The sequence below is a fragment of the Pseudorca crassidens genome, chromosome 7, assembly GCF_039906515.1.
Source record: "Pseudorca crassidens isolate mPseCra1 chromosome 7, mPseCra1.hap1, whole genome shotgun sequence".
Lineage (NCBI taxonomy): Eukaryota > Metazoa > Chordata > Mammalia > Artiodactyla > Delphinidae > Pseudorca > Pseudorca crassidens.
The window spans coordinates 6,596,728-6,623,059 of NC_090302.1; the positions used below are offsets into that span (position 1 = coordinate 6,596,728).

The 26,332-nt window shown below is 50.7% G+C and overlaps 2 protein-coding genes and 1 long non-coding RNA gene across 5 annotated transcripts; 1 reads left to right on the forward strand and 2 right to left on the reverse strand.

Moving 5' to 3' along the window:
• The first annotated feature begins 813 nt into the window (after positions 1-813).
• Positions 814-25,010, forward strand: TOR1A (torsin family 1 member A). Of its 2 annotated transcripts, none has more exons than XM_067742988.1 (5): positions 814-1,148; positions 1,794-2,059; positions 4,278-4,453; positions 4,554-4,681; positions 24,773-25,010. In XM_067742988.1, exons 1-5 carry the CDS (start codon positions 968-970, stop codon positions 24,814-24,816), a joined length of 795 nt encoding a protein of 264 aa, XP_067599089.1. In that variant the 5' UTR covers positions 814-967; the 3' UTR covers positions 24,817-25,010. The 2 variants fall into 2 exon arrangements, with proteins under 2 accessions (XP_067599089.1, XP_067599088.1); XM_067742987.1 differs by lacking the exon at positions 24,773-25,010 and adding an exon at positions 9,379-10,585 and having other exon boundaries at positions 830-1,148.
• Positions 12,754-19,406, reverse strand: TOR1B (torsin family 1 member B). 2 transcript variants are annotated; one of them, XM_067742985.1, is made up of 5 exons: positions 19,154-19,397; positions 18,258-18,523; positions 16,904-17,079; positions 15,186-15,313; positions 12,754-14,878 (listed from the first exon to the last, which is right to left on the reverse strand). In XM_067742985.1, exons 1-5 carry the CDS (start codon positions 19,347-19,349, stop codon positions 14,637-14,639), a joined length of 1,008 nt encoding a protein of 335 aa, XP_067599086.1. In that variant the 5' UTR covers positions 19,350-19,397; the 3' UTR covers positions 12,754-14,636. The 2 variants fall into 2 exon arrangements, with proteins under 2 accessions (XP_067599086.1, XP_067599087.1); XM_067742986.1 differs by lacking the exon at positions 12,754-14,878 and adding an exon at positions 15,419-15,457 and having other exon boundaries at positions 15,183-15,313; positions 19,154-19,406.
• LOC137227348 (uncharacterized) lies at positions 12,754-21,413 on the reverse strand. Its single transcript, XR_010944808.1, has 2 exons — positions 21,210-21,413; positions 12,754-13,029 (listed from the first exon to the last, which is right to left on the reverse strand). It is a non-coding gene; the product is annotated as an uncharacterized lncRNA (long non-coding RNA).
• Positions 25,011-26,332: the final 1,322 nt, after the last annotated feature.

A 26,332-nucleotide genomic window follows, 5' to 3' on the forward strand; every position in this document is an offset into this window, starting at 1 on the left:
TTGGACAAATCCGTTTGCCTCGGAGCCTGTTTTCTCATCTGTAAACTAGATTTTCTTCTCGCTTTTTTTCCCCTTCACTCGAATGAATGCAAGGTCACTGAAGGCAGGAATCACGTGTGCCTCGTTTTCTTCTTGAATCCCCAGGATCGAGTCCATAGGCGATCCTCAAAATTATGAATCAATGAGTGGAAGTATCGTTACCTGGGAGAGACCCGACCAGCACTACCTTATCCAGGTGATGAAGGTCAGCATCAACAGTCATAAATCATGTTGACTGTATGTTCCTTTGATAGCACTTTATCTCTGTAAAGTATATTCCTCCCCAAAACCCGTAACTCCAGTCTAATCATAAGGAAAGCATCAGACAAATTCCAGTAGTTGGGGATCCTACAGAAGATTTGACCAGTACTCCCCCCAAACTCTCAAGGTCATCAAAGCCAAGGAAAGTTTGAGAAACAGCCACAGCCCAGGGGAGCTAAGGAGACATGACAACTAAATATAATGTGGCATCTTGGATGGGATCCCGGATCACAAATAGGACGTTAGGTAAAACCTAAGGAAATATGAAGAAACTTTAGTTAGTTACAATCTAGCAATATAAGTTCATTAATTTTAACAAATGTAACATACTAATGTAAGATGTTAATAATAGGGGAAACTGTGCGGGCGGAGGTGCGGTAATAAGGAACCTCTCTGTACTGTCCTGTCAACTTTTCTATAAATGTAAAACTGTTCCCCAAAATGTTTTATTAAAAACAAAATTGGGCCCCTCCAGCGGCCCCAGCGCCCAAAGCAGGCAAGGGCCGTGCCCCTCACAAAGATGGCGGCCGCCGGCGTCGGAGGCGGTCCGCCCGCTACAAAGATAGCGACCCCGGCGGGAGGGACCGGAAGTGCAGTCTGGCGGTAGCGCCGGTCTGCGGTAGGCGTGAGAACGCGCGGGACGGCGCGGGACGGCGCGGGTCCGGGCATGAAGCTGGGCCGGGCCGCACTGGGCCTGGTGCTGCTGGCGCCGTTGGCGGTGCGGGCGGTGGAGCCCATCAGCCTGACACTGGCCCTGGCCGGCGTCCTCACCGGCTACATCTCCTACCCGCGCCTCTACTGCCTGTTCGCCGAGTGCTGCAGCCAGAAGCAGAGCCTCAGCCGGGACGGTAGGATGGGGAAGGGGCTGGGGGCTGGTGCTAGGGCTGGGGCGGGGGTCAGAGGCTGGGGTCCAGGAGGCCCGGAAGCCCGGGCAGCGCTGAGGCCGGCGGGGGCTGGACCCGGAACCGGAGTGCGGGATGGGGCCTGGCTCCTGGGCCACGGCCACAGGCAGACCGGACTTTGGTTGGAGAGCTGCGGAGGCCAGCTGCTGTTTGGGCACCTTCGCTCAGAAACTGGGAGTGTGGACGATTGGAAACTAACTCCAGAGAGTTTTTACTCCTTCCTCGCCGGAGACGGGAAGGCTGGTGGGGACTCTTCCGGCGCGGAGCAGTGGGGGCCGAACCGCCGCCCTTTTCCTTGCGGGCGTGGGGTGGGAGGGACCGAGCGGGGATGAGGGGCTCACGCTGGTGGCGGAGGCACTGGAGCCAAGGGTCTCTTCAGGAAGGAGGGCTCGGGAACGGGCAGGACTAGCAGACAGAGGACCTGCTGGACCCGCCGGTCACCTGAGCCAAGTGCTTACGTACATCCGCGTCTCACTAGACGCTTGAAGAGCTTAGCGGGCTTTGCTGGCTTTCACATGAGCCTGTAAACTGGGCTGCATTTTGCCACGTGTGTCCTCCTCCTCCCCGCCTGACTGGCTTTGTTTTTCCCAGCGCTGCAGAAGGATCTGGACAGCAAGCTCTTTGGACAGCATCTTGCAAAGAAAGTCATCTTAAATGCTGTGTCTGGCTTCATAAGCAACCCGAAGCCCAAGAAACCTCTAACCCTCTCCCTACACGGGTGGACGGGCACCGGCAAAAATTTTGTCAGCAAGATCATCGCAGAGAATATTTACGAGGGTGGTCTGAACAGTGACTACGTCCACCTGTTTGTGGCCACACTGCACTTCCCTCACATCTCCGACATCACCCTGTATAAGGCAAGGGCCAGATTTCGGGATCCTTTCTGGGTGATGCTGGGTTTGGGGTTTCTTTGCTGGGGAACGGGATTTGGAAATTCCGTGTTGAAATGAGTGAGCCCTGAAAATGCATCAGTTCCCCTTTGAAAAGTGTGGAACTTACAGAGGGTTGGAGATGCAGGAAGCAATTATACCATCAAAGCTCATGGTGGTTTCTGAAAACAGGCTCAGTGTGATAGTAAGTGGGGTCATAGGATTTGAGAGATGGACATAATCAAATCCAGTTTAAAGATGGTCAAATCTGACATATTTTAGAAAAGAGGAAATGTTTCTAGGGAGGCCTAAGCTTGCTTTTACGGTTTAACTCCCTGTCTAACAGTCTGGCTTTGTTGGCAGGCACACCTGGATTTGAGCCCTAAGGCTCCTTACAGCTGTGTAATTGTGGGAAGGTCACAAGACCTCCCTGAGACTCAGGTTCTTTGTCTGTCAAATGGCAGTTGTGAGGATTTCTTGAGCTCTGTGTGTCAAGTATGTAACGGGATGCCTGGCACATAAGCGTTCAAATCAATGTTAACTGTTGCCTTTTTTAATCCTCACTTGTGCGAACACATTTTTCCCTTTGGCTTGGGAGAGCATCAGGGTCACCGACTGTCCAGGAGTTTCTGGGATGTGGGACTTTCAGTGCTACAACTGAGAAAGTTCCAGGCAAATAGAGATGAGTTAGTCATCCTAGTTAGCATTCTGTCTTCACTGTTTAATAGCTGTGTGACTTTGAGCAAGTTACTTAATCTCTCTACACCTCAGTTTCCTCATCTGTGAAATAGGGAACACAGTAGCAACTACTTTGATGGGTTTTGGAAGGTCACAATAAAACACTGTATGAACAGTGCCTAGAAAAGCATCTTACCTGTAGTGAGTGCTCGATACATGTTCTCTGTTGTTGTCTGTAAGTGGGAGAAGCAGAATGGGAAGACCTTGGTTGCTGGAGCCTGCCAGACATGAAGGAATCCTTGTTTAAAAGATGGTTCGCGGGGCTTCCCTGGTGGCGCAGTGGTTGGGAGTCCGCCTGCTGATGCGGAGGACGTGGGTTCGTGCCCCGGTCCGGGAGGATCCCACATGCCGCGGAGCAGCTGGGCCCGTGAGCCATGGCCGCTGAGCCTGCGCGTCCAGAGCCTGTGCTCCGCAACGGGAGAGGCCACAACAGTGAGAGGCCCGCGTACCGCAAGAAAAAAAAAAAAGGTGGTTCGCTTTGTGGACTCGGGCAAGTCACTTCAGCTCCCCTAAGGTTCTCGTTCTGTAAATAGAGGTTAGTCCATACCTACAGAGCAGAGTTACTGCTTAAGTTAAATATGTACCCATGGAACATTGTAACCATGGTCCGAGTAGCCAAGCAAAACGCCAAATCATAAGAAGTCAAGTCATTGTAACTTACAGATTTTTCCTCAGAAACAGATAGCTAATTCTTTCTCCTTACATCTGGGAAAGAACTGTATAGAACCATAGTTCAAATTTCTGATGTAAAGAGTCCTTTCTCCTTCTTATCTTGATTGTTTAATATAAGAAGTACCTAAATATGTTCTTAGGGAGTGTTCCACTTAAGCAAATTTATTTCAGCAACCTCCAGGCATTGTTCCAGAAACTCAAGAGTGTTGCCTCACCACAGTCATCCCCAAGTGTGTGTGCTCTGGAGTTCTCCTCACTTCCCCCATTGGAAAGTTAGAGCCCCTTCTCCAGGCTGATCTAAGGACTGAATGAGAAAAGAGGTTACTTGGTCTCTGCCTTCTTCCAAGAAGGCTGGTGTACACGGGATACGGATTAACATTGCCGTTTTGATGACAAAGGCCCAGCAACTCAGTGACACAGCATCGACGTGACATGTTGCAGGACAAGAATTACAATCAGAGTGTGGGGCCTTGGAATCAGGCAGGGTGGGATTCAGATCTTAGCTCTGTCTCATACTAATTTTGTAATCTTGGGCAAATGTTGTAATCTCAGTTGACTATGCTCTCTGTGCTTCAGTTTCCTCATCTGTACAATGGGTATGATAAGACCCACCGTGTGGCGTTGTGGTGAGAAACAAAAGAGCTTCTATAAAGTTCTTAGCACAGTGGGGAGCACACAGGAAGCAGTCCGTAAATGCAGCCTTCGTAGAGGCATTTGTAGCGTTAATAATGCTCACTTTGGTGGTGTCACTCGCACTTCTGAGCATCTGTATTGGCTCTTCCCCCTTGTCACTCAGGATCAGTTACAGTCGTGGATTCGCGGCAACGTGAGTGCCTGTGCGAGGTCCGTCTTCATATTTGATGAGATGGACAAGATGCATGCTGGCCTCATAGATGCCATCAAGCCTTACCTAGACTATTATGACAACTTGGATGGGGTCTCCTATCAGAAAGCCATCTTCATATTTCTCAGGTAAAGTCGGGGCTGGGACATGGTTTGAAGAGCTCTGAGCCCCAGCCTGGGGGCTTTGGGGGAAAAACACCAGTTCTTATTCACTAGAATTCTTTTGCAGCAATGCTGGAGCAGAAAGGATCACAGACGTGGCTTTAGATTTCTGGAGAAGTGGAAAGCAGAGGGAAGAGATCAAGCTCAGAGATATGGAGCATGCCTTGTCTGTGTCGGCCTTCAATAACAAGAACAGTAAGTGGGGGGACTTCCCTGGGGGTCCAGTGGTTAAGACTCCGTACTTCCAATGCAGAGGCCGTGGGTTCGATCCCTGGTTGGGGAACCAAGACCCCACGTGCAGTGCAGTGCGGCCAAAAAAAAAAAAAAACAACAGTAAGCGAGGCCATCCATTCCCAGCACAACATCCCCCTGCTTCATGATCCCGCGCCCCTAAGTTTTAAATTGACGACCTCACCGTCACCTGGGGGCTGGTTAGAAATACCAATTCTCAGTCCCTTCCCCAGGCCTACTGAGTCCAAATTCCTGAGGGAATCTGTGTTAGCAAACTCCAGGTGACTTTTGCACATACACAAGTTTGGGAGATGCTGTTTTAAAGAAATAGGGACATTGTTGATCATCAAGATCTTGAAAACTCGTTTCCTGGTTTTTTCAGCCAAATCATTTTCCCTTGTAAAAGCGGGTGGTGGAACAAGGAAGGCTGCTGGGGAGCCTCTGATGGAGGAGATGGGCCCGTTAGGTCCCTTTCTTTCTGCACATTAACCTAGAACCCTGAGGGTCTGTGCCCGAGAGTGACAGCCAAGCAGTGGTTGGGCCCCTGTTCTGTGCTGGGCACTGTGTGAAACTCTACCTGCATGTTTCCTTTAGTCTCCATAATATCCTCCTGGGGTAGAAACTATTATTGTCCTCATTTTATAGATGAGGAAACTGAGGCTCAGAGAGAGAGAGCCCCTTGCCCAAGGACACACAGCCTATTAGGTGTCTCTATTCCAAGCTCATTGCTTTGCCAGTGACCTGACACATTCACTTTTGGCCTTGAACCCTTGGATGTGGAAAGACAGCATGTTGGAGACTCACTCACTGGGTCAGATCCGTGAGCCCTGTGGGTTGATTGCTACCATTTGCTCAGGTTCGTTCCTGAAACTGTAAATCAGAAGGTCTCCTCTGAAACAGACTCGCCGAGAAATTCATAGCACTTCCGAGTTACGTGAACAGTAATGGGGTATTTTATGTCAATTCACGCAAGTGGAATGTTAACGGTGAAAGACAAAATATTTTGTAGTATGTTGAGTAGATTCTTGGCATGCCAGAAGTATGAACACATGCAGTAGAAGTCCCAGCCCCGGAACACCACAGCAAGTGGTTCTGGCCTAGAACCCACGCTGCAGGTTCCAGAGGGTTCCAGAGGATGAGCTTCGGATCTGGGCAGGCCTGGCTCAGCCACGTCCTGACTCCAGCCTTAGGCAGATGGCTGAACTCTTTCATTCGTTCACTCAACGTATTTGTTGAGCACCTACTAGATGTCAGGCACTGGTCCAAGAACTGGGGACACAGCAGTGAGCCAAAACAGAAATCCTTACTCTCTACCCTAATGATGACAAGTAAGGAAACGTGTCAGATGCTGGGACCCATGTCTACGTAGAGGTGGAGATTTATCCTCCCCTTTTCCCGCAATAGGGAAAAAGTAAACCAAGAAATAGGGGTTGGGGGGTGTGAGACGGGGGTGAGCTGCAGTTTTATTGATTTTTAAATTTTTTAAATTAATTAATTAATTAATCTTTGGCCGTGTTGGGTCTTCGTTGCTGTGCACAGGCTTTCTCTAGTTGCGGTGAGCGGGGGCTACTCTTCGTTGCGGTGCGAGGGCTTCTCACTGCGGTGGCTTCTCTTGTTGCAGAGCATGGGCTCTAGGCGCATGGGCTTCAGTAAGTTGTGGCGCGTGGGCTTCAGTAGTTGTGGCACGTGGGCTTCAGTAGTTGTGGCTCGCGGGCTCTAGAGCACAGGCTCAGTAGTTGTAGTGCATGGGCTTAGTGGCTCCGTGGCATGTGGGATCTTCCCAGACCAGGGGTCGAACCTATGTCCCCTGCACTGACAGGCAGATTCTTAACCACTGCGCCACCACGGAAGTCCCTGCAGTTTTAAATACAGTGGTCAGGGAAGGCTTACTGTGAGGGTGACATCTGGGCTGACCTGAGGAGTGAGGGAGCCATGTGGACACGGGAGGGAAAAGCATTCCATGGGAGGGAACAGCACACGCGAGAGCCCTGAGGCAGGAGTGTGCCTGGGCCAGGATGAACGCAGGGGACAGGAGGTCAGATGAGAGGTGGAGCTTGGGGTGGGGTGCAGATTGTGGAAGGCTTGGGGAACCACAGGAGGGCCTTGGGCTTGGCTCCAACTGGAAGACAGAGCCCCTGGAGGGTTTTGAGCAGACAGTTCCCTGATTGGACCTAGTTTTAACAGTACCACCTGGCTGCCGGGTGGAGAACAGACTGAAGGCAGCAGGGACGGGGAGGCCAGCGAGGAGTGGCTGCAACAACCTGGGGGGAGATGCTGACGGCTCAGCCCAGCGTGGCAGCCGTGGGGGAGGTGGGACAGGGTCTGACTGGGATGTATTTTGAAGGTGGAAACAATAAGATTTCCTAAGGGACTGTGTGTGGGAATGAGGGAGACGAATCGAGAATCTGGCCTGAGCACTTGGCAGGGTGGCACTGCCGTTTAGGGGACGACCTGCAGGAGGAGGAGGTTTGCAGAGAGCGTGGGAGATGAAGAGGGGCGCGTCCGGCAAGGGATGACTCGTCTGAAGGCAGAGATGCAGAGCAGGCGGCTGACGTTCCAGTGCAGTTCCGGGGGGGGGGGTCAGGCTGAGGGTGCAGACTGCGGAGTGGTCGGTCGCTGGTCGGTTGGTGGTTTGTAAAGTTACTCAGTCCACCTGAGCACCCTTCGGGGCCTCTGTGTGGCGGGTCCTTGTCGTCCTGACTCCCTGGCCGATTAGCTTTCTGCTCTCCTTGCCTGATGGCCCCAGCTCAGTGCTCACAGGCCCCGGCACTACCCGGTATCGTCTGTTTACTGGGTGGCCAGTCCACGTCTGCCTGGCTCTGCTCCCTCCCCTGCCTCGGGCCTCCGGCGCACCCGGCACAAGGCAGGCCTGCCGGCAACGAGCTGGCCAGGGCTGTCCGGCTCGCCGCTGCTCCGCTGCTGCTTGGCGCTCCGTGTGCGGCTTTCCCACGGCCGCAGACCCCACCGCCTCCAGGCAGTCAGATGTTTATTGAGCACCAGTTGTGTGCAAAGCACCGTTGGGCAAGAAAAGAATAAACCCCAGATGTGATTGATGGTAAGAAAAGTATATTTGGTCTTCATCTGCGTTTTCTGGCACAGAGCTCCTAACACCCTTGGAGTTTCAAAGTGATGAGAGCCATAATGGTGTCTTTGCTATTCCTAACAAACCCCTTTCAACCACATCAGAGTTTGTGTTAATGAGGTGACTTTTGGAAAATACCAGGGTGGGGGGTGGCTTCCAGGGGAACCAGCCCTTGATTGGAGGGTTGGAACTTTCAGTCTCCAGCCCTTTTAGCCCTCCCAGGAGGGAAGAGGGGCTGAAGGTTGAATCAGTCGCCAATGGCCAGTGATTTAATCAACCGTGCCTATGTAAAGAATTTTCCATAAAACCCCTAAAGGACAGGGTTTGGAGAGCTTCCAGGTTGGTGAGCACGTGGAGAGCTGGGGCGAGTGATGTGCTCAGAGTTCATGGACGGGTCACGCCCCTTCCCACATACTTTGCCCTGTGCATCTCTTCCAGCTGGCTGTTTCTGAGTTATATCCTTTTATAATCAACCGGTAATCTAGTAAGAAAATGTTTCTCTGAGTTTCTGTGAACTGCTGTAGCAAATTAATTGAACCCAAGGAGGGGGTCATTGGAACCTCAGAAGCACAGGTGACAACCCGAACTTTTGGTTGGTGGCTGAAGGAGGGGACGGTCTTGTGGGGCTGCGTCCTTAACCTGTGGGATCTGACGGAGTCTCCAGGTAGAGAGTGTCAGAATTGAGCTGAAAGCAGGTGGGCTCAGAGAAGCACTTGGTGGTGTGGGGGAAAAATACAGGATGGACTTGGTGTCAGAGGCAGACCAGGGTTAAGGCACAGAGGTGAAGCGGCAAGGCGGAAGGGAAACCGTCCTCATGAAGAAATGCTGAGTATGGTCCAATGGGTGCTGCGTCGTCTCGGAAGGGGAAGTGGGAGGGTCAAGAGGCCGGGAATCTCAGAGGACCCGAGACTGGGCAGAGGCAGGCCTCATCCAGGGAAAGTGCGAGCCCTGTGGCCATATCAGAGCGCTGTCTTCACACATTACTGAGGATTCTAGCTTTTGGTCCCGCAAACACTCTGGAGGGTTGGGACATGCCGGCAGCCGCAGTGGGTCTCTACCCTGTTGCTAATCCCAGCTGCCGGCACCCCAGCCAGTCGCAAATTTCCAAGATTCCAGAGTGCTGGTCCTTCCCTGGGGACTCTTCTCGCCTTTCACTTTCTGTGAACCTGCTCCCTTTCCTACTCAGCCTGCCTGCTTGCTTGTTCCAGGGTGGGTGGTGAGCCCCTTTCCCACTTCAGATCCTTTTTTTTTTTTCATATCTAAAAATTTTAATAAATGCATAGGAAGGGTACCCGCCTGAGATCTTAGCGGTCACACCTCGAGAGGCCTCCCACTTCCTCCCTCTGCCTCAGTGGGCAGAGGCTGCCCACTGCAGCATCACCCTGCCCTTGGCTCTCACAGGAGCATCACCCCTCGTGGTTGCCCTGGGTGAGCTCACTGGCTAGTCTGCTCGTTAGGCCGTGAGCCCCATGAGAGCAGGTGCGGGGCTCCACCTCATGGCTGACACCCAGCAGATGTGTGTGGACAGGTGGACGGGTGGGTGGACAATGGATGAACAGCACCTTTTTCTTTTCCCCAGGTGGCTTCTGGCACAGCAGCTTAATTGACCGAAATCTCATTGATTATTTTGTTCCCTTCCTCCCCCTGGAATATAAACACCTAAAAATGTGCATCCGGGTCGAAATGCAGACCCGAGGCTACGAAGTTGACGAGGACATTGTAAGCAGAGTGGCCGAGGAGATGACATTTTTCCCCAAAGAGGAGAGAGTTTTCTCTGACAAAGGCTGCAAAACTGTGTTCACCAAGTTAGATTATTACTACGATGACTGACGGCACCAGAGATGTCGCTTCCCGCATCCCCGCTCTGGTCCCGGAAGAGGAGTAAAATGAATTATTCTGGTGTGACAGGACAGGCGTTTTCCTGGGCGTTATTTTCATCGGGCAGGGCCTGCGGGCCGTCGGTGACGCATGACAGGTGGAAACAGCCCCAGAGCCTGCAGAAGCGGGAGCAGCCAGCCCCCAGCCCACCTGTGCCAGGCCTCATGGTTTTGTAAAAATCATGTTTTAATTTCAGGTGTTTCTGTTTCAAGGAAGGATGAATCAGTTTTACTGAAAATGTGATAATTTTATTTAAAATGGTTTTTAACATTATGAAGAAACTTTTCAGACTCTTAAGTTGTTGGCTTTGTGTGTGTTTTTAAGTTCCTGTCATTACAACATACACTGTGATGTCTTTACTTCTAAAAAGCCTGAGTCCTCAGCCTGTCTTCTGTAGGATGGTGTCACTGTACTGGGGACGGAGGCTCTAGCAGCGAGCCGATCTGTCCCAGGATGACCATCGCAAGGGCAGTAAGTGTTTATAGAAGGACAAGTGTGTAAGGGGACACACTCAGGCCCATCACAGACAAGACCTAAATGTCCTCCCCAAGAATTTTCATCACAGTAGCATTGTGAAGTGTGGGAATGATCTTAGTAACGTCGTGAACAATTTGTTAGAAACAGAATTTCCTCGAAAGAAAAGCATCTGCAGCTTGTCACTGGCCGGTCAGTCAGCTTTGCAAAGGCCCTTCTCTGCTTTCCATTCCTAAATGAGCCACACACTCTGTACCAGGTTTTGCCATATTTTCTTAAAACCTTCCTCACTGATTAATAATTTTCATTGTTTTATCAGAACTCCCCAAACCTCTAGGAAAGCTCAGCTGCCCCCCAGGATGCTGAGAACAGTGTTTTTATTTATTAATACAAACAGCTACCATTTTACAATAAAATTGTGTATGATTTGTGAATACATTTTTTTTTAATTTTAAAAATTTTTTTTTTGGCCACATTGGGTCTTCGTTGCTGTGTGCAGGCTTTCTCTAGTTGCAGCAAGCGGGGGCTACTTGTCGTTGCGGTGTGCAGGCTTCTCATTGTGGGTTCTCTTTGTTGTGAAGCACGGGCTCTAGGTATGTGGGCTTCAGTAGTTGTGGCACTCGGGCTCAGAAGTTGTGGCTCGCAGGCTCCAGAGCGCAGGCTCAGTAGTTGTGGCACACGGGCTTAGTTGCTTTGCAACATGTGGGATCTTCCCGGACCAGGGCTCGAGCCTGCGTCCCCTGCGTTGGTAGGCAGATTCTTTTTTTTTTTTTTTAAATAAAATTTATTTATTTATTCATTTATTTATTTTTAAACATTCATGTGACTTGCTTTTGTTTTTAATTAAAATTTTTTTTTTATTTTATACTTTTGGCTGCATTGGGTCTTCATTGCAGTGCGTGGGCTTCTCATTGAAGTGGCTTTTCTTGTTGTGGAACACAGACTCTAGGCGTGTGGGCTTCAGTAGTTGTGGCACGCAGGCTCAGTAGTTGTGGTTCGCAGGCTCTAGAGCACAGGCTTAGTAGCTGTGGCGCATGGGCTTAGTTGCTCCGCAGCATGTGGGATCTTCCCGGACCAGGGCTCAAACCCGTGTCCCCTGCGTTGGCAGGCGGAGTCTTAACCACTGCACCACCAGGGAAGTCCCTAAGCTGTGAATTTAGACCTAACTGTGCAGCCCAGGCTGGAATGCAGGGGAGTGTGACACGGACTCCGAGGACCTTGGCAGCTCCGGCTCCTTGCTCAGCTGCCCATGGGGTCACACTCCATCAAGGAGGGCCCTGGAGCTCCCGACACTCAGCTGTGGAGTTCATTCAAGTCTACAGACATACCTCCCGCTGAGAAGCCGGGCAGGAGTACAGAGCAGTGTCGGAACGTAAACACGCCTTGTTTTGTGCAACACACCTATGTGCCTACGAGGGCTGCTGTGGGATATGAGCGTCTGCACAGTGCTTGCAGGGGCAGTTATTAGCAGGCACAGAAGACGGGTTGGACCCCTCTGCCTCATGGCTACCCACCCGCCCAGGCCCCCTAAGGCAGCACTGAACGTAGGAAGGTGCTTGATGTTGACCTGAAGCTGGCCTGTTGTCACGGCCCGGGATTAGGGCTAACCATTCATCTGAAAATGGCAGCCCCAGCACCTGGGAGTCCCTAAGTAGGGAACACAGGGGTCCCCTGACGCCCCTTGGAAAGTTCAGTGTTTGAGACGAGGCAGCATGGGGTGAAGCAGAAGAGACGTTAGCCTGAGACCCAGACGGAGAAGGGCAGCCTCACGGGATGATCACCTCCAACTGGGAAATTACAGGAGTGGGTGACGTGATGGAGAAGAGGGTCTCAGCTTTCTAGAAAGGGCTCCATCCTCAGTCCTGGGAAGAGTTGGTGTTAACAAATCACTGTCAAAAATAAGAGCCCAGGTTAAGGGATTAAGCTGAAATCTGGTTAACATAACAAGGATTTCATTATTTACCGCTTCAGGGCAGGCAAGACCAGGCAAGTAGGTTTCCTGGTCTGAGCTCGGCCTTGCTCAGGTTCAGAATGGCAGCTGTGAGTCACGTTTGAGTGCCTCAGTTTCCTTCCTATGTTAATTTTAGGAGAATATATTTGTTAGGAAGACGACCAGCTCTTTCTGATGATATTTTCATCCATGAAAATTCGATGGAGTAGAACCCATCATCTAATCCAATTTAACTTTGTATTTGTTTGGGGATAACAGCCTTTAAAGTAAATTTATTTTAAGGTCTAATACTTTTTATTTTATTTTATTTTTTTAATTTATTTTTGGCTGCGTCGGGTCTTTAGTTCCAGCGTGCGGGCTTCTCTCTGATTGTGGCACGTGGGCTTAGTTGTCCTGTGGCATGTGGGATCTTAGTTCCCCAACTAAGGATCAAACCCACGTCCCCTGCACTAGAAGGCAGATTCTCCACCACTGGACCACCAGGGAAGTCCCTAAGGTAAATACTGATTCTTTATGAGGTAAAGAATGCCAACCAGCGTGTCCAGGGTACGGTGAGCCTAAAGACACCTGAGTTATCGAAGAGCCTTTATTCTAAGCTCAGACTTTTCAGAGCTACCAAATAAACCAGGAAAAAAATCTGCAAGTGGCATCTCACGTGATAAAATTTAGGCTTTATTATTTGACATTCAGTAGGTCAATTTAAGTTCATCTACATCTTACGTGGGGTGGGGAGACTGGGCCATGAGCAACTGTGGCCTTTTCAAGTTACAAATCAGTAACAGCAGTCCAAAGGTAACCAACATGTGTTGAGTTTATTGCATCATAACAAAAAATCTTATCTCCTCCTGACCAGACACCCAAAAGGTGACAAAAGAAACATAACTTAGCTCCAACTTGAGAACATGTACTAAAAATTTTAAGCCTCACCTTGGCTTTTTTTTTTTTTTTTTTTTTGCGGTACGCGGGCCTCTCACTGTTGCGGCCTCTCCCGCTGCGGAGCACAGGCTCCGGACGCGCAGGCTCAGCGGCCATGGCTCACAAGCCCAGCCACTCCGCGGCATGTGGGATCTTCCCGGACCGGGGCACGAACCCGTGTCCCCTGCATCGGCAGGCGGACTCTCAACCACTGCGCCACCAGGGAAGCCCCACCTTGGCATTTTTTAAAGACTAAGTGTGATCCTCTACAAGGCATTGCCATATGGGAGGAACATTCATTCTGCCACGTCTTATATAGAAAAAAGCTGCATGTTCTCATTACATGTCTGCAGTTGCATTGCAACTACAAGATAAAACGGTTCACACTGGCTGGAGTGGAAGTCGTATTTCCCAGTGGCCAGGGCAGCCCAGCCCGACACTGCCATGCAGGGTATCCTTCTCAGATGACACCAGGATGAGGCGCAACCTTACGAGTATCTGATAAAGGAACAGGCAATTACTCCTTCCCATGTTTTAAAATGAGCAATGTCCCATATTTCTATTATCTAAGATTCAGAAGTAAGAACATTATAAAAAATATACATATCCTTGAAAACTCGAGCACTTGTAGTGTCCAATACTTCCACTTTGGCAACGAGAACCTGCAAGCTGACCGCTCAGTCGGCACGTGTCATCCGTGGAGAATGACTCTGTCCTACGGATTTCAAATGGTTCCGTGCAGTCACGTGAGAGACTGACCCACGTGTAAACTGTAACAGACAAACATCTCACCGTGGGAACCAAGGACTCAAAGCCAACAGTCGCGTTCTGATCTGACTCTAGGGATGTTATGGCTGGGGGTACATCTAGCCGAGGCTGAAGTTAAGGAGTAGAGGTGATACAAGGAAGGCTGCGATAAGTCCAAGTGAGAGTTGGGGGAAGGAATTCCATGACCAGGGCTGTCAGCAGCAAAGCCACGGACAGACGGAGAGGTCCTGCCCGTCCCGCCTGGCTGCAGGGCCCTGGCGTGGAGCCCCCATGCCACACACAGGCGGTTCCCCCAGCTGCGTGCTCGGCCTGTGGGCCCAGGTCCTCCCACACGACACTGTGCCTGAAGGTGCCACCGATTTTTACCTGAAAATACTTCAAGTCGGTGAACGCGCTCTGTGAAGAAAAAGAACTAGAGGAGAAGAATGTTTCTGGCAGGTGAAAACCCAGTGCTCCCTGGACTGCAGCAGGGCCCTCGAACTCCTTCAGTTCAGCTTCTGAGGTGTGGGTACCGTTGGGTCAGAAAGAGTCCTTGGTCTCACTCACACAGCTGTTTTCAAGGCACTTCTGTCATTCTGTCAAGGTCAGTTAAGTGGTAGTGGCAGGGGAGGGGAGGGACTTCAAAAGTTCATCTTCAACCACAATGAACAGCTGGGTTGCTGTGCTGTTGCAGAATGACAAGTACCCTTAACAGATGAGTATTTCAAAAATCAACCCTTAGAACCTTCCAGATCCCGCAAGTCCACAGGTGCAAATGTGCAAACCCTGAAGAGGTCTTCAAAGTGCTTGGACAGGCCAGGCCCCGAGTTCCCTGGGCTCCCAGCCGCGTCTCACCCCATCTGGATAAGCGTTCAGTGAAAATCCAGCCGTGACTGCACAGTCTTGCAGCCCTTGTCTGAGTAGATTTTCTCGTCTTTAGGGAAAAACGTCATTTCCTCGGCCACTCTGGTGACGACATCTTCGTCGATGGCAGAGCCGCGGGCCTTCATTTCTGCCCGCACGCACATCTTCACGTGGCTATACTCCAGGGGCAGGAAGGGGATGAAGTAGTCGATGAGGTTTCTGTCTATCAGTCCGCTGTGCCACAGGCCACCTGGGAAACAAGGCACAGCTGGGTTTCTCGCCTGTTACTGTCCCTGTCACCCGGCCAAGCTCGCTGCTCTAACAGGGCCCAGCACATTCTTCACGGCTCTAGCCCCCAAGATGCTCTTTCGGTCAAGCCTCATGTAAGGATCGGTTGGCTACCCCTGCTAACTAGCTTGTAGAATAGAATGCCCTCCGAAAAAGTCCCTACTTCAACCAAGGCACGGAGGCGAGTGGATGCTGTGGTTTCGCGAAAGGCTTAAAGAGACACACGGTGACGGCGGGCAGGGTGAGGGCTCCTCGCCGGGGGCACTCACTGTGTTTGTTATTGAAGACTCCGACAGACAGCGCGGGCTCCAGATCCTTCAGCTGGATGCCTTCCCTCCTTTTCCCTGCCCGCCAAAAGTCAAGGGCCGTCTTAGTTATGAGGTCCCCGCCTGCATTGCTGAGTTTGCCAAAGAAACGAAGATTAAAATCACACGTTAAGACTTCTCTGTCTATGACATATAGACACGACTATACATGAAATAGATAACTAATAAGAACCTACTGTATAGCACAGGAGCTCTACTCAATACTCTGTAATGACCTATATGGGAAAAGAATCTAAAAAAGAGGGGATATATGTATACGTAAAACGGATTCACTTTGCTGTACAGCAGAAACTAACACAACATTGTAAATCAACTATACTCCAATAAAAATTAGCTAAAAAAAGACTTCTCTCTCTAATCAGGAAACGTACCTGCTCTAAGTTTATTCTTTTTTTTTTCAGTTTCTATGCAGCTTTTTTTTTTTTTAATGTGGACCATTTTTAAAGTCTTTATTGAATTTGTTACAATACTGCTTCTGTTTTCTTATGTTTTGGTTTTTTGGCCACGAGGCATGTGGGATCTTAGCTCTCCGATCAGGGATCGAACCCGCACCCCGTGCATTGGAAGGTAAAGTCTTAACCACTGGACCGCCAGGGAGGTCCCTATACAGCTTGTTTCAAAGTCAAATATAGGGCTTCCCTGGTGGCGCAGTGGTTAAGTCCGCCTGCCGATGCAGGGGACGCGGGTTCGTGCCCCGGTCTGGGAAGATCCCGCATGCTGCGGAGCGGCTGGGCCCGTGAGCCGCGGCCGCGGAGCCTGCACGTCCGGAGCCTGTGCTCCGCAACGGGAGAGGCCTCAACAGTGAGAGGCCTGCGTACTGCAAAAAAAAAAAAAAAAAGTCAACTATATAAGCCAGTCTGTATGTATTAAAGGGTTGTAATGACTTCTTACAAATGTCACATATCAGGAAACACTATGAGTTTTCTAATATGGAATCAGATTGTGATATTTCTCTAAGGTTTATTCTCAACCAAGGAATATTTACTAAGTGCTACTAGACAAAAAAAAACAGCACCTGCCCTCAGGAACTGAAAATCTTTTTCAGAACTCGGTGTGTCATGCTACAACTTTTCTTTTTTTTTTTAATATATATTTATTTTTGGTTGCGTTGGGTCTTCGTTGCTGTGCGTGGGCTTCTCATTGCGGTGGCTTCTCTTGTTGCGGAGCATGGGCTCTAGGCGTGCAGGCTTCAGTAGCTGTGGTTCGAAGGCTCTAGAGCACAGGCTCAGTAGTTGTGGCTTCAGTAGCTGTGGTTCGAAGGCTCTAGGGCACAGGCTCAGTAGTTGTGGCGCACGGGCTCAGTTGCTCCGTGGCATGTGGGATCTTCCCGGACCAGGGCTCGAACCCGTGTCTCCTGCATTGGCAGGCGGATTCTTAACCACTGCGCCACCAGGGAAGCCCACTACCACTTTTTATAACCCTCAGAGGCAACATGTGCAAGTAATGAAATTACCTGTTATCTACTATTTCCTTCATTCGTTTCCCCCTTCCCCTGCCCTGTGCCGTGCTGACACTAGCAACCCCAAAGTAAAAGAAGTCCGTAAGTCACTTTTGCCAGGCTGGCACTTTTGTCCCTGGGACCTGCTGAGGTTGCCGGGACCTCCTTCTAGCCCTGGCAGAATGAAGGGCTGTGTGCCCTCGGAGAAACACCTCCCACTGACCTGAGGAAGATGAAGATGGCCTTCCGGTAAGACACACCGTCAATCTGCTCGTAGTAATCTAGGAACGGCTTGATTGCGTCAATGACCCCCGGGTGCAACTTATCCATCTCGTCAAATATGAACATGGAGCTCGCACATGCACTCACGTTACCCCGAATCCACCTCTGTAACTGGTCCTAAACCAACCATAAGAGAAGAAATAGGATGCAGGGACTCAGAAGATATGTCCAGGGGAGCAGAAGCGCTCCACTGTGCCTCATACTCAGGAAGGTGAAAAATCAGAGCTCTCTGGGGTTTAACAAAGAAAAATCGCACCCTAACCTCCACTCACTGTCTGAGAGCTTTTCCAAAACTTCATCTATAAGAAGTGGAAACCGGCAGAGAGATAGGTGCTAAAATGCAAATAAGTGTTTTCCTAACTCAAATGACGTGCCAAATGTGACTTCTTAAAGGTATCGGGGTCTAAGATACATGAATATTGATCATTTCACTGTTAACCAACCCGTAATTTTCATCTCCCTGTGGCTGGGAATCTCACGTTAATTTTACCAGACATACTGAGGCATAAGAAACTAGGCTAAGACCGGCACAGCATCCCGAGACCAGTGCCTTTTACTGGTGCAGTGAACAAAGGTGCTGACCTAGATGACATTTCACGAAAAGCGTTTGTTCCTGTATTTCTAGGGATTTATGACAGAATTTGGTAAATAAGAAAATCATTCTCTCTTTTCGGTAGTCTTCCCTGTCTTACAGTTTATGGGGCAAATATCCACTTTCACTTCCTCTTTCAGTTTCTATTCCTCATTTCAGTCCTCACCTAACAGTAGGAATGCGAACTTTCACAAGGACGTCCATTTAAATGAGAGCCCTACTGGACGACTTAACATAGCAACGCCCAGAATGTGGGCCAAGCTGACGCTGCATCACAGAAGCAGCCTTAAATGAAGTCATGTCCAAGCGAATCGTGTGACCTGCTCCACTTAACCAAGGGCTGTGATGGGGATACTGAACATACTCACTGCGCAACACAGCTACCCTGCGGACTGGGAGTCAGGAGATTTGGGTCCCAGTTTCTGATTTGCACGAAAATTCTAAGGAGCGAGTCGCCTTGCTGCTCTTGCCTCCATCTTTTAATGGAAATAACATCACCTACCCAGCTGTATTATTTTGGAATCAGCGAGAAAAAAAAGTTGCAGGAGAGTTCTGCAAATGGCAAAGGGTTGCCAGGGTGGGGGAAGTGTGCAGGGGCCTGGGGCTACCGGAGTGCAAAGGAAAGAAGCAGAGGCCGGAGTCAGGGAGCAGGTCGCCCGGATGGGTGCGAGAGGCCAGGGGATGGGATAACAGAATTCCTTGCCTGGTACAGTTTTATGTGCTGCTCGTGAGGGAAGTGCAGGGTCGACACAAACAGGTGGACAAAGTTACTCTTGAGACCTTTTGGGTGAAGATTTTCAGCCACAATTTGGCTGACAAAATTCTTGCCTGTGCCGGCCCAGCCGTGTAAGGAAAGAGTCAGTGGTTTCTTGGGATTTTTGTTGTTCTTGAAGCCAGTCAGCGCCTTGAGAATCACCTCTGTGGCCAGATGCTGCCCAAAGAGCTTCTCCTCCAAATTCAGCTTGAGGGCTGCAGGAGCCAGCCCGGGAACAAGAGAGAAAAATACACATTAAACGTGCACCAGGAAAGCAGCGCTCTCCCCAGCTGGCCAAAGTGAGAGGCACAGGTTAGCAAGCGGTCCAGCAGGGTCTCTGCCAAACCCCAGGGTTAGCGCTGAGGCAGAACCACACGGGCTGCAGTCACACGACGCCACTTCCAAGGAAATGGACTAGAAAAGGAAACTAAATGTGTTCGTTCATCCAAGGACTGGCCCTCTCTTCACTCAGCTGCTTGCTATTTCCCCAGCCACCCCTTCCGGCTTGTAAGAAAACCGAGGGCCAAATGTGGGCTTTCTGGGCAGACGCTGCACATCTGAAAACTACTTAACAGGGGTGACATGGCGCCGAAGGGCTGCTGCTTTCAGTTTCTTCTTACTGTCATCGCAAGGAATCCAAGCTTTTAGAAAGGAACTTGGGCAGAGCCCCACGATCCGGAGAATCTGTCTCCGAAGACACGGCTTCCGAGGCTGCAGTCCGGGCCGAGACCCCACCCCTCCTCCTTCCCACCCCACCTCAGGGTAAGCGTGGGGTGCCGGGCGCTGACGCCCGCGCGGGGCTGACCCCGCGCCCCTCGAGCCCCTCCGGGGCAGACCCGCCATACCCGACGCGTTGAGCGGCTGCTCTCGGCAGCACTCGGCGAAGCGGCAGTACAGGTCCCTGTACGACAGGTAGCCGGTGAGGGCCGACGCGGCCCCGACGGCGATGCCCAAGCTGATAGGCTCGAACGCCGCCGCCACGTGGGCCGCCAGCAGCAGCCGCAGCGCCGCGGCGACCCAGAACAGCCCAGCCGGATGCATCGCCCAGCTCGCGGCCAGCCACAGACGCTGCTAGGGCCGCTCGGGCGGCCGAGCTTGGGGACGGACTTCCGATCCGTGCGTCACCTCCGCCCGCAGCCCCCCACCCCGCACCGTGGGAAGGCCTTGTTGGTGAGGGGCGTGGCTCTGCGCCACCATCTTTGTGAGAGCCACGGAAAGGGGCGGCTACCTTTTACGGTTTCTTTTTCTTAAGAGCTTCTCAGATCCTTCACACTTTGCTTTGTCATCCCTCCCTTCACTTCCCCTGGAGCTATCGGGAGCGTTTCTCAAGTCTCCCCACCCTGCGTGCCTTCCTGAAACAGTTGCAGGGTGCCCTGGGCGCCTGGCCCCAGGCTGAACACTGGGGCTACACCGAGGCAGACGTGCCCTGGTGTGCACATCAAACCCAGAAGCGCATTCTTTCACTGAGCATGCTACAAGGCAGGCCCCTTGCTGGATGCTGGGAGACAGCAGGGAAGGAGACGGGGTTGCCCGCCCCCGCCTCGAGCTTCTAGGCTCTGGGGGAGGCAGTCAGTGGGCAAGGGCCAATAGTGAGCGGTCAGAGAAGCACCGAGGCCATGGAGCAGGGAACGCTCTCAGCCTGAACTGAGAATTCAAGGAGTTAGACAAGCAAAAATTGATTAGTAGGATGTTCTATGCAGAGAACAGAATATGCAGGATGTGCAGTTTGGGGAACTGAAAGTATTTCACATGGTGGAGGCTGGTGAGAATGAGGATGGAGAGCTAGGCAGAGACTGGAAGGGGAAGGCCTCTGTCTGGGGGGCAATAGGGAGCCACAGAAGGTTTCACACAGGGAATGACATGGTCAGATCAAAGATCACGATGGCTGCTGGGTTTGTCCAGGTAACGCTGGCCCAGGCTTTGCCAAAGTTGGTTGAGTTCACTCATCAGCCCGTGTATCCACAAATATTTAACAAACACTGGCTGTGTCAGATCCAGTGCCGCGTGCTGGGGATAAAGCAGGGCACAGGGGAATTCCCTGGCGGTCCAGGGTTAGGGCTCCTCGCTTGCCCTGCCGGAGCACGGGTTCCGTCCCTGGTCAGGGAACTAAGATCCTGCATGCCACAGCACAGCCAAAAACATTTTTTTAAATAAATAAATAAAGCAGGGCATAGGACAGGCACAGTCTCTGCCCTCACAGAGCTGTCCGTCTAGTGAGGGAGGCAAATGGGCAAACGGACAGTTTATGACCAGCACGGTCAGTGCTGTGATGTGGGATGCACAGAGGAGGCACCTCACCCAACGGGCGGGTCGGGGAAGGCTCTCCTCCTCCGTCTCAGTTTTGACCTGAAGAATGGGTAAAAATTACCCAAGGGGATTGGGGCAAGTGAGGAGGGGAGAGGTGAAGGCGGTCTGCATGAACGCTCCAGGCAGGGGGTAGTACGCACCTGGGAGCCCCAGGTGCTCAGGCAGCTGGATTGTGAAAACAGGAGAGACTGGAATGGCAGCCAGGGGCCGAATCATCAAGGCCTTTTGCGCCATGCTTTACCCTGGGGCCAGAAGGCCCCAGGGGGGCTTTGGGCAGTGATTGTTCAGACCACTCTGGCCCTGTATTGGGGTTGGAGAGGCCAGCACTGTGGCAGGGAGACTGGGTCCAAGGCTGGGCAGTATTCCAGGAGAGAAGACAGTGGCCTGAACTGAAGCAGGGGCAGCAGGAGGGAGGAAAAGGAATCTGAGAATGGGGGGGGGGCGTGGATGTGCCACTGTGGCTGGGGAGGCGAGGGGCCCGACGGGGAAGGAACAGGAGGAGGGCGGGCGTGGGGGGTGGTGAGGACTCTGATGAGCTTCCATTGTTCAGTGCCAACCTTCTCATTTCTTGCAGGACATTGTATTTTGTGTTACCTTTTTTTTTTTTTTTTTTTTGCGGTACGTGGGCCTCTCACTGTTGTGGCCTCTCCCGCTGCGGAGCACAGGCTCCGGACGCGCAGGCTCAGTGACCATGGCTCACGGGCCCAGCCGCTCCGCGGCATGTGGGATCTTCCCGGACCAGGGCACGAAGCCGTGTCCCCTGCATTGGCAGGCGGACTCTCAACCACTGCGCCGCCAGGGAAGCCCTGTGTTATCTTTAGAGTCATAAATACCAGCTACTGAGCTTTTGTAATTCCAGATCCAATGCCATCGATTCCTTCCAGCACCATGTACAATCCTTAAAGACACAGACGTTTCCTTTCAAGCACTAGTGGTCTAAACAGTCTCTCCTGGTACTTCCCTGGCGGTCCAGTGGTTAAAGACTTTGCCTTCCAATGCAGGGAGTGCGGGTTCGATCCCTGGTCGGGGAGCTAAGATCCCACATGCCTCGCGGCCAAAAAACCGAAACACAAAACAGAAGCAATATTGTAACAAATTCATTAAAGACTTTAAAAATGGTCCATATCAACAAAGTCTTAAAAAAAATAAACAGTCTCTCCTGACTTGTGAGCCTCACACAATTTGCTGAGAGAATCAAAAGCGGTGACAGTCACAGTAAGAGATCTTCCTGACCTCTTATTGTCTGCAGCGGTAAGGGCTCTATATGCGTCAGCCAATTGGTATGCCCAACTTCAATAGGAAGAGACTGTTGTGATCCTCACTTTACAGATAGGGAAACTGAGACCCAGAGAAGTGAGGTCACATGTCCAGAACTACTCCACTAGGAACAGAAGGAATGAACCAGTTTCTGTAACTTTGATGGTCTCAACCTCCTGCTCTCCTCACACCCGCCCCAGCCCGTGTTGCAAATCCCCTGGAGGCCACAGAGGTGCTCCTCCATCCCTCACAGCTGCACCCCGGGGACGCGCTGGACTTGACCAACTGCATGCCCGAGGCGGCCTCTGTCCCAGAGCCAGCAGGAAACCCGATTAGGTTCAACAGATAACGAGGGCCTGGCAGCCAGGCCACCTGCTCACACCAGCCCTGGTGGAGAAAGCTTGTCAGGCGTCCCTGGAGAGGTGCTTTGAGCCCCAACTTTCTGGAGGTAGGGTGGCAGCCCTTGTGGTGGGCCTTACCCTGTCTTAAGCTGGCCACCTTCACCCTGGGGTATGTGAGGAGGTAGATGAAGGCTTCCCAAGGGCACGTGGGATAGATCACTGTAAGGGTGCCAATCCCAGAAACTCGGCCTCTTTCTTTTCTTCCTTCCTTTCTTCCTTTCTTTCTTTCTTTCTTTCTTTCTTTCTTTCTTTCTTTCTTTCTTTCTTTCTTTCTTTCTTTCTTTCTTTCTTTCTTTTCTTCTTTCTTCCTTCCTTCCTTCCTTTCTTTCTTCCTTCCTTTCTTTCTTTCTTTCTTTTTAAAGTATTGTTGACTTACAAGGTTTTGTTAGTTTCAGGTGTACAGCAAAGTGATTCCGTTTTTCAGACTTTTTTCCTTATAGGTTATTACCAGATATTGAATATGGTTCCCTGTGCTGTACAGTGGAAACGTAGCCTCTTTCCTCTTTCCTCCCTGAGCAAGACCCCAGTGGCCCAGCTTCCTGCAGGTTCCTTTCTCACCTCCCCTGTCTTACCTCTGGCCCCCTGGAAAGAAGAAAAATCACTCAGTAATTTTCCCCAGTGGATACACAAAGTAAATGGAAAAAGAAAAGAGAGAGAACCCCATCCATCTCATTAATAGATAGATTTTCCATAAAATCTTAATTCTTGGTTTAATAATTTTTTGTGAAAAAAAATTGTAACCCATTTATGTTGGTTTGATTGACCGTGTACTAATACACAGCAATCCAAAAGAAATATATATATATATATATATTTTTTTATTTTTATGGTACGCGGGCCTCTCACCGCTGCAGCGTCTCCCGCCGCGGAGCACAGGCTCCGGACTCGCAGGCCCAGCGGCCATGGCTCACGGGCTCAGCTGCTCCGCGGCATGTGGGATCCTCCCAGACCGGGGCACGAACCCGTGTTCCCTGCATCGGCAGGCGGACTCTCAACCACTGTGCCACCAGGGAAGCCCCAAGAGAAATATTTTAACACTTAGAGCTTTGTGGTCACCAGAAAAAACTTTTATATGAAGTTTTAATTTGCAGTATATACATACCTTTGTTGCAGAGAAATAAGGTAGAGTGATTGATAAACGACTTTTAGGCAGAAAGTACACTTCATTAGGGTGACCTCTGATGGAGGAAGTGTGAGTTGAAGTACCGAAAACTGATTGTAAACCTCTGACTTGTTCATGCATTTTATAATGGGTGATGGCAGGTAAGCCTGCTATGGCGTTCAGATTCCATTGAGCAGACCTAGAAGAACAGAGTAACAGTGTTACCCTAAAATGTCCATGCTTACAATAGACAGGAAATTGCATCTTTTGCAACCACTTAAACTTATAATAAGAAGTTTCTATGTTAATATATGTTCATCTAAAAACGTGCCAAGGGATGTGTGAGCAAAAATTTAAAAAAAAAGTGTGAGCCCCCTTACCCCAAAGCAGAGCCTGCCCAGTAAGCATTTATTCTTCAGCCTTCGTGTCCACACTCTGAATTTACTGTAAGGAGTTGACGCCTCCCTTCTGGATTCTCAGCTGCCGGGGAAGGCCTCGTGTATTGACCTGGAGCTCAGTCCCCTGGCTAGATGGCCTCCTACCTCTCCAGTGTTAGCCTCTTCGGTTGCCATGTCTTCCCTGTCACGCCCTCCGCAATGCTGATCGACCCCAAGCCTCCGTTCTAGACCCCCTCGCTCTCTGTCCTCTCTCCCTGAGTGAGAGGGCCCTGGATGACTTTCTCTGGCCCCGGATGACTTTCTCTGGCCCCAGATGACTTTCTCTCTCCAGCCCCTGCATCTGGCTCCACATTAGACACCTCCACTTGGCTGTTGACCAGACGTCTCAGCACCTACACGGTCAAAGCCTAAGTCTGGACTGTTTTCTCCAAATGTGTTCCTCCCCCAAGGTCCCTTATCTCAGGAAGAGGAACCATCCTCCACCAGCTGCTTGTCCTGTATTCCTTTTTCCCTCAGCCTCCACGTCTGACCCATCAACAGGCTGCCGGCCCCATCTCCAAAACACACTCAAGTACTCTTCAGCTGTCTTCCTCTCCTTGGCCACGCCCTAATCCAAGCCACCATCGCCTATCACATGGGTGACCACAGCAGCCCCCAGGGAGTCCTCTGCATCCACCCTGGTCCTCCCTGATCCGTTCTCCCCACAACAGAGACAGGTGGTCTTTTCACAGCAGACTGAATCGTGTTGGTCTTGCTTTGAACCTGTCAATGTCTCCTAAAGCCCTTAGGAAAAAATCTGCCCTTTTCACTCTGACCTCAAAGCCCTATGTGCTGTGCTCCTACCTTCCTCTTGGACCTTTTCCCATCCTATTCTCCTGCCTCGACTCCTTTTTTTTTTTAATTGAAGTATAGTTGATTTACAATGTTGCATTAGTTTTTAGGTGTACAGCAAAGTGATTCAGATACACATATAATTTTTCATATTCTTTTCCATTATAGGTTATTACAAGATACTGAATACGGTTCCCTGTGCTATACAGTAGGTCCTCGTTGTTTATTTTATATATAGTAGTGTGTATATGTTAATCCCAAACTCCTAACGTTCCCCTCCCTCCCCCTTCTTTCCCCTTTGGTAACCATAAGTTTGTTTTCTATGTCTGTGAATCTATTTCTGTTTTGTAAATAAGTTCATTTTGTAACTTTTTTTTAGGTTCCACACATATGTGATATCATTTGGCATTTGTCTTTCTCTGTTTGACTTACTTCACTTAGTATGATCATCTCTAGGTCCAACCACGTTGCTGCAAATGGCATTATTCCATTCTTTTTTATGGCTGAGTAGTATTCCATTGTGTGTGTGTGTGTGTGTATACCACATCTTCTTTATCCATTCTTCTGTCAATGAACATTTAGATCGCTTCCATCTCTGCCTGAACTCTTGCTAAGAATGTTCAGACCTCAGCTTGAAGCCCACCCAACCTATCGAAAGTAGCCCTTCTTCCTCCCACCCGGTCACCTACTCTGTTGTCACCCTGTTTGTTTCCCTGTCTATTGTCCATCTCTTCTGCCGGCCTGAGAGCTTCAGGAGGACCGGGGCCTTGTCTACTGTGTTCAGTATCTCTAATTCCTAGAACTGTGCCACATACACCGCAGGCACTCCATAAATATGCATTTAATGTTCAAGTACAGAACATTCTCCAGGAGGGTGGGCTTTGATCTGGGGGCCAGCGATGCTGCTATGGACTGTATGTTCTCACAGAAAGGCCTGGGAATCTCTGAGGCAAGATGTTGACGTTTGCAACTGCTTTCGACTTGCCAGTTTTGTCAGGACTCAGCCCTATCCTGGTGCTGGTGGTGGAAGGGGTCTTGGCCTCAGCTTCTCAGGGTCCTGGAGCTCTTCCCCTCGGTGGGCGTGGTCCCGAGGGGAGTCGGGTGACACTTGCTCCTCTGTTTTGTCACTGCGGGCTCTGGGGCTCCCCTCTCCTGGAAGATGGAGATCGGGGAAGGAGGTGCCTCCTGCAGCGTCCTTCATGTGGGTTCAGTAATCAAGTCCTGAGCTTCTGCGGCCTGTCTCCCCCTCTCTGTTACCAACTGTTTTGGTAACAGTTGAGGTAACAGTTTTGGTAACAGATGAGGTTCTTTGCTTCCAAACAATAGACTGACACTGACTGGCTTGGGCTTCTTAGAAGAACCCAGGGTGGCCCGTGGAAATGTAAAAAACGCTGAGTGACCCCGACTTGGGAGAGAGGATCCCAGAGGTGGGGTGTGGAGGCCTCGGTGGCAGGAGCTCTGGGGCCCTGTTGCTCCGGCACTGCCCTCAGAGAGAGAAGCTGATGGGCCCAACCTGGGTCTGGTATCTTGACCTTGTATCAACCAGCCATGGGCAAGGGTGTTGTGCCTGGGTAACCCCCCCCAGTTTGCGCTGTTGTACATACTCAAATGACATTTTGTTTCCTTGAAAATGTGACTGTTTCCTGATTTGTCATTTGGTCACTTATCTTAAAGTTGGCCACTGGAATTTATGGAGGGTGGGAAGATGACCACAAGAGTAGAGGTCCT

Bases quoted from the DNA above. Each gene is read 5' to 3' on its own strand.
- TOR1A (XM_067742987.1), top strand. From the start codon at position 968: ATGAAGCTGGGCCGGGCCGCACTGGGCCTGGTGCTGCTGGCGCCGTTG. The intron at 1,149-1,793 runs GTAGGATGGGGA...TGTTTTTCCCAG, and splicing joins GCAGAGCCTCAGCCGGGACG to CGCTGCAGAAGGATCTGGAC. The intron at 4,682-9,378 runs GTAAGTGGGGGG...TCTTTTCCCCAG, and splicing joins GGCCTTCAATAACAAGAACA to GTGGCTTCTGGCACAGCAGC.
- TOR1B (XM_067742985.1), bottom strand. From the start codon at position 19,349: ATGCATCCGGCTGGGCTGTTCTGGGTCGCCGCGGCGCTGCGGCTGCTG. The intron at 18,524-19,153 runs GTATGGCGGGTC...TGGCTCCTGCAG, and splicing joins GCAGCCGCTCAACGCGTCGG to CCCTCAAGCTGAATTTGGAG. The intron at 14,879-15,185 runs GTGAGTGCCCCC...CTTGTTTCCCAG, and splicing joins AGTCTTCAATAACAAACACA to GTGGCCTGTGGCACAGCGGA.